This window comes from Mustela putorius, unplaced genomic scaffold (genome assembly GCF_011764305.1).
Source record: "Mustela putorius furo isolate JIRA1106 unplaced genomic scaffold, ASM1176430v1.1 tig00000179_pilon_pilon_pilon, whole genome shotgun sequence".
Taxonomy (NCBI): Eukaryota; Metazoa; Chordata; class Mammalia; order Carnivora; family Mustelidae; genus Mustela; species Mustela putorius.
The window spans coordinates 7,909,221-7,916,293 of NW_025421305.1; the positions used below are offsets into that span (position 1 = coordinate 7,909,221).

The window sequence follows — 7,073 nt, forward strand, 5'->3', positions numbered from 1 at the left end:
AGCATACCTAAAATCCAAACCACTTTTTACTTTCACCACCTCTACTATCCTGATCCAAGCAATAATGAAAATCAGATCTTGTTTAGGTCAATAGGCATAAAACTCTCCAATGTCTTTTCAGCTGATTCAAAGCAAAAGCCCAAGTTCTTCCAGTGACCTTCAAGGCCCTCCTTGATATAACTCTCTGCTAGCTCTCTGACCTCAACTCTTAATACTCTTCCTCTTGCTCCTCTACTCTAGTCACATGGCCTCCTTTTTGTTCTTCAAACACTTCAGGACTCTGTGTCTGCTGCTCCCTCTCTCTGGAAAGCTCTTACCCAGATGTGCTCAGAGGATCCATTCCCTCACTTTCTAGTTAGTGACAAGCCTATAAAATCCAGGTCTGTCTGACTCCAAATCTGATTTTTTAAGCACCAAACCACACTGCCTCTTGGTAACCTTTCTTTAATCAAAGTATCTTTCACACACCAATGACATTTGTATTAATGTTTCTTAACACTCTGAAATTCCCAAGTTAAATAATACCATCTTGCACTTGAACTTTCAACAATTTTGAAAACCTGTGATAGCTTATTTATCTACCCAAATACATATCCAAACCAAATTTCTAGCCTCTCCTCAGCAAGAAAACAGATATACTATGGGTCAAAAAGCTACTATAAATTGTACAAGGCTCTGGTTCATCATTTATAAGTATTTTTAAACATATAGTATGTAACAAACACAGGCCAGACACTGGGGGTACGAAGATAAATAAAATGGAATCAAGTAAAACTGATTTTCAAACAACCAACTTGCAAATGACCTATAAAAACACAAACCAATTGTTGGTTAAGGAGAACCAGTTTTGTGATTCAGTTAAATAAACTAAGCAATTCACTTATTAGGCCATAATTTTGAAAAGTTATCAAAAAACAGAACACAAACTGAATATGACACACAAATACAAGTCTTAAAACACAAAACAGTTTATTTGGAATAAACAATATACAGTATAATAAAACCAGGAAAACTGAAATTAAAACAATGATCTGCGGTTGTATTAACTACATCAGACTTGTGGCATGTTTTGAGAGTTCTGTTTCTGTGACAACAGTTGCTTGCTTCTAGAGTACAAAGAGACTAAAGAGAGGTATCTCAAAGACAAGGACTTCAGTGCCAACATTTGAATAACAGCGGCAAAAGGCCATTATTTAATGCAGACCAATGGGAAACATAATGTAAACATGTCTAAAGATAAACTTACATAAAGTAAGTTGTTGTCAAGCAACTTACAGTTCTCAAAAATAAAGAAACTCAGTGAACTATGAAATATAATTACATTGAAATCTTTACCAAGATAATGGTGAAAGAAGTACCTTGACAATCCAAAACGGGGGAAAAACTCCTTTTTAAGGCATTAAAATTGTTTAAAACTTAGATCTTAGATAAGTGAACTTCTGAATCTTTAAAGTTTGAGGCTTTTTAAAACTGCTAGTCAACAAGTTAACTTGTTATGGTTAAAAGCAAAAGCAGACTGTTCAGACTGACCTAACTGCTGAAGGCATGTAGCTAGCTCTGAGTATCTCAATTTGATTTCACTTCCCATTTTTCTTCTAGCCACAGCTAATCCCCCAATCACAGATGACAAACAAGAGTACCAGGCCTTCTCCCTTCTTAAACCACCTAGCACGGCTAAAGAAAAACCACACAGCCATGCAAAACAGGTAACATTTATGCTAACCAGCTACATTCTCAATGCTCTGAACAAAGCTATCAATGGTCAGCTATTTCAAAGTCAGCTACCAAACCTTTAATTATATTATACATCCTTAGACCTATACCCTCCTCCAGAGGAAGACCCTTGATGCCTTGAACCCAGAGACTTGTCACTTCTCGACTAACGCTGAGCAAGTGACTCTCTTTGGTCTCTGCTTCCTTATGAGTAAAATGCAAATACCCACCTCAGTTGTTACAAGAATTATGGTAGAAGTCATTTCACATAACACATCTGAGTGCCTACCTACCACATCATAGGTACTACATGGAGAATGTAGTAAAGAAAAAAAAAAAAAAAAAAGACACACAAAACCCCTGCCACCTTGGAGCTTACAAGGGGGCTCAATTTAGGTAGGGTGGTCCAAGAAAAAAAGTTTCTCTGAGGTGTCTTGTCAGCTGAAATCACAAGTGATGAGCATCTCCAAGGAAAATGAGACAGTACAAGACAATACATTTTAGGGGCGCCTGGGTGGCTCAGTTGTTAAGCGTCTGCCTTCAGCTCAGTTCAGGATCCCAGGTCCCAGGATCAAGCCCCACATCGGGCTCCCTGCTCGGTGGGACGTCTGCATCTTCCTCCCCCACTTCCCCTACCTGTGTTCCCCCTCTCACTGTGTCTCTGTCAAATAAATAAGATCTTTAAAAAAAAAAAAAAAAAAAAAAGAGTACATTTTAAGCAAAAGGAGTTCCAAGTCCATAGGCCCTCTACAAAGACTTATCTTAATACATTCAAGTGACACAAAAAAAAGACAGCACTGGGGTGCCTGGGTGGCTCAAGTGCCCTTGGCTCAGATCATGATCCTGGGATCAAGTCCCAGATTGGGCTCCCTGCTCAGCAGGTAATCTGCTTCTCCCTCTGCCGCTCACCCTGCTCATGCCTGTATGCTCTCTCTCAAATAAATAAAATCTTTTTTAAAAAGTCTGGCTAGAACCTAGAGAGCAAAGAAGCTACAAGATGCCTACCTCAAGGACCTCATCTTGTACCTTACATTACTCATCTTCATTGTAGTCCTTTCAAATAGGTCCTGTTAGTCCCACTTCACAGAAAGGAAATCTGATCCAAAGTGACATAAGGAATTTTCCTGAGGCTACAGAATTATTATGAAACCAGGATTTGGACCCTTCAAGCACTGATTCCAGAGCTGAGGGGTTTTTGATGCTGTTGTTTTAAAGTAAACTCCACCCACAATGTGGGGCTCAAACTCACAACCCCAAGATCAAGAGTCTCATGTTCCACCGCATGAGCCAGCTAGCTGCTCCAAGAGCCTATGCTCTTAACCACTATTCATACTGGGCCTCAAAAGATTCTCATAATTCACTCCTCTCTTCCTAGTGAATTGAGACATCTGTGAAGTTGTTCTGATTATCCCAATTAGCCTCTACTCTGCTATGTTCTTAGTGTACTTCATACACTACTCCATTAAAATATTTAGCTTATATTTTAATAATCTGTTGACTTGTCTATTTATCTACTAGACTGCAAACTTCCTCGATACAGTCTTTTCATCTTTAGATCCCTGGCTCCCAGTGCAAAATTCACCACTAATATATACTATTAAATGTTTAATGAAAAATGTCAATCAGCTTGATACAAATTTCTCCCCTAACATTCATCCTAATTGGATGATCTTATATAAAAATGTAACATTTTAACTGATGTATCAAGTGTCCTGAATTGCAAAATGATTAGCTGACTCTTCAACAATGGGATATATTAGGGGTACTGTCCCTCCCAGTCAAAAATCCAATCCAAGTATAACTTGACTCCCCAAAAATTTAACAGCTTTCTATTGACCAGAAGCCTTATCAATGATTAAACAGTCAACAAATATTTTGTATGCTATATTATATATTATATTCTTACAATAAAGCTAGTGAAGAAAATTAATAAGGAAAACACATTTATAGTACTGCACATATTAGAAAACATCCATATGTAAGTGGGCCAATACAGTTCAAACCAGGTTGTTCAAGGGTCAACTGTGAAGTCACCTCAAGCTTTAAAAAGAACACTTTCTCGGGGTGTCTGGGTGGCCCAGTCAATTAAGTATCTGCCTCTTGATTTTGGCTCAGGTCATAATCTTGAGGGTGGTGGAACCTAGCTCCACATTGGGATCTGCGCTGAGCATGGACCCTGCTTAAGATTCTCCCTCTCCCTCTCTGTCTGCCCCTCCTCTCCAGTCTGTTTCTCTCAAATAAATAATTAAAAATAACAAGTACACTTTCTCTTAACACAGCTGATTCTTACCATGATCATTATCTCCACTCCCAGTTTCTAATTCAAGTAGGTGGTGGGTCCTGAGAATTTGCATTTCTAACAAGTTCTCACGTGATGCTGCTGCAGCTGGTCTCATTTGAGAATTACTTCTCTACTGCACCAGAGTAAGAGTCTGGAAACTTGTATCCTAAGGGTCTCCTTCTACTTCTAACTGGCTATACACATCTCTATGACAGATCATTTGGATTTCTTTGGGTTTCAGTTTTCTTCTGTAAAATGAAAGGGTAAGTACTACACCACATAAGCTGTAAGGACTTCCAATAATCTCAGATGCAGCCCAACAATTTGCATTTCTTTTCAAGTTTTTATTTATTTATTTGAGAGAGACAGAAAGAGCTTGAGCACCAGCAGGGGGAACAGCAGGCGGAACAGCAGGCAGAGGGAGAGGGAGAAGCAGGCTCACAGAGCAGGGAACCCAATAGGGGTCTCCATCCCAGGACTCTGGGACCAGGACCTGAGCCAAAGGCAGATGCTTAACAACTGAGCCACCCAGGCGCCCCAACAATATGCATTTCTAATAAATTCCCAGGTGGTGCTGGTGCTGTTGGTTCCAAACCACACTTTAACAATCAAGCTACTAGGGGCGCCTAATAGCGCCCCTAGTAAAACCTGCCTCTGCCTTCCGCTCAGGTCATGATCCCAGGGTGGATCCTGGGATCAAGCCCCACATCGGGCTCTCTGCTCCTCGGAGAGCCTGCTTCCTCCTCTCTCTCTGCCTCTCTCCCTGCCTACTTGTGACCTACCTCAGGATCTTTGCAATGGCTCTTTTCCTTCCTGGAATGCTCCTTCCCAGAGCTCACTCCCTCTGGTCTCTGTTCAAGTTATCACCCCTTCAGATGGACTCTACTACCCACGTGGCAAATTTCTTTTAAGGTCCTAGCTTGCAAAAAACTTCTCTTGCCTCAAACTGCTAACCTTACCTATACTGAATTATAACACCCCAACAAGGTTTGGTTTCCTTTTTCCCTCCTGCCTCAAAGCAAAAAAAAAAAAAAAACCCTGCCTAAATTTTGCAATCAACTGCATCATGGATCCTTAGCTTGGGCTCTCTTTATTATTCTAAATTACTTAACTCTTGCTCTTTTGACTTTTCTTTTTGGCTGTACAGTCATTCACTTCACACGAAGTGCCTTGTGAGTCAAATACATAAACAAGACTTTCATCCACAGGATTCAGTGTCTTGCATAAAAGCAACTCAAAGTAGTTTCGAGAAATAAACGAGTGAATAACGAACCGTAACGGGACATCTGGAAATATTCAGAGACATACGGGAAAAGGCTTCTGTTCCTAGTAGTCTGCACTTAGCACAACCTCTGGCGTGTAAGAACGGCAAGGATGATCATCAAATGAAAAACCGAATTAACACATACCATCAAGCCTAGATTTCAGTTTTTCTTCTAATCACACATACAATTAAAAAAAAAATTCTTTCCAGGCCAACGATGAATGTCAACTACGCCCCCCCCCCCCAGAAATAGAGAAGGTAATCCCAAGGAGCTAAGAGGATGCGGTAACGGTCTAGGAGTGGGAGGGGGGCAAGAACAAGGGGTCTGGGGAACTGGGCCACTATGGAACCGAGGAGAGACGGAGGCTGTCAGTCTCAGGGGCCGATCCATTATAAAGAGAGCAACCCCGGTCCCAGGCAGGCAGTGCTGGGAAGAGGCGGAGTCCGCGGGAACCCGTCGTGGCCGCGTCCCTCCGAGAGGAGTGGAGGAAGCGGAGACTGGTTCTCTCACCTCTAACGCCGCCTGGGGGTCCTCCTCGATCAGAGCATCTGAGAAGCTCCGGGAAAACCTGCCGGGGGAAAAACAACGACAGGCTCACTAACCAAGTGATGGGGGCGGGGGCAGATAGAAGTAAATAGCACGGAGAAGGAAAACACGCACTTCTGGGCTGTTGCAGGTCCTGCGGCCATCCCTAAGAATCGCTGTTTCTGTTAGAACGGCTACCACCGAGGTTACGAGCTACGCCGCCGCCGCCCAAGGGGGAAACTTCTGGAGCAGCACCAAGAGAGCTTCCGTCCTAAGTAGCCAACGAGCAGCCACGCAGCGTGTCGCGGGGCGGGGGAGGGGAGACGAAAAGCGTGCGCGGGGCCGGCTGGGACCGTGGAGGACTGAGTTTCCCGGCCCGGCCCGGCCCCGCCCCGGTCCCGTGACCGGCGCGCTCAGTCCCCGCCCTTCGCAGCCATGGTTACGGAGGCGTCGGCTATTCACGCTGACCCTGTCTTCCAGTACGCCTGCGCACTCCAAAAGAGCCGTCAGCGGTAGTAGCTTCAAAGCCCTTTTGTAGCATACTGTTATTCCACAGGAACGTGGGGGCGTTTGGGAGAGTTTGGACGTCTATTAACAACAAGGCATGTCGGGCTCCATTTTCGCCACCGTTCGCCACCGTTCTCATCATGGCTACCGGGGGCTGCCCAGCCTTTCGGGATCCGTAACGTCATTCGCCGGATCCTCTTCCGGGAGCATAGTTCCGGCTGGCGCCTAGATCCCGTGATCTGTGCGCTGGGAATCCTAACCGACGAGGACGCGACGGAAATCGTTCTGCCTTCGCAGATGCTACACGGAAGGGAGCCCTTTGGTTCCGGTGCCGTTGAACCCTGCCATTACCCAGAGACTCGGCAGCGCAGGGCTTTTTTCATAGTTGGCGTCTCCGATTGAAAAGAAAACCTGTTACATTCGAAGGCCCCGAAGGGAGGAAGGTGGCCTGAGGTTGTGTCCGTACTGTTCTGCTTTCTCCAACCTAGTCTTAGTCTCCCTTACCGCCCTTTGACATAGGAAAATCAGATAGAAGCTTCCAGCAAGTTCCATGGTGGAGGAGGGAGTGGGAGTGAGTTCTCAGTCAGTAGAGATGAGCAAGTAAGTGCACTCGAGTGTCCACTACTTCCAAATTCTACACTAACTGGGGTTCAGAGATGTTAATATGCTCTCCAGAAATGTAAGCTAATTGTTTTGGATGCTAAAGGGAAAGAAGGGGAATGACCCTCTCTTACGTGTAAGGACGGATTCCTCAAAGGTGCGACACCTGAGCCTCCGCCTCA

At 44.0% G+C, this 7,073-nt stretch overlaps 1 protein-coding gene across 1 annotated transcript in view; it reads right to left on the reverse strand.

The window, feature by feature from the left end:
* SUGT1 (SGT1 homolog, MIS12 kinetochore complex assembly cochaperone) overlaps positions 1 to 6,418 on the reverse strand; it is a 39,775-nt gene extending 33,357 nt beyond the window's left edge. The window contains exons 1-2 of the mRNA XM_004759295.3: positions 5,920 to 6,418; positions 5,770 to 5,827 (exon numbers count right to left, since the gene is read on the reverse strand). Of these exons, the coding sequence (XP_004759352.1) occupies positions 5,770 to 5,827; positions 5,920 to 5,948 (87 nt within the window). The 5' untranslated portion in view covers positions 5,949 to 6,418. The remainder of the gene's footprint in view (positions 1 to 5,769; positions 5,828 to 5,919) is intronic.
* Positions 6,419 to 7,073: the final 655 nt, after the last annotated feature.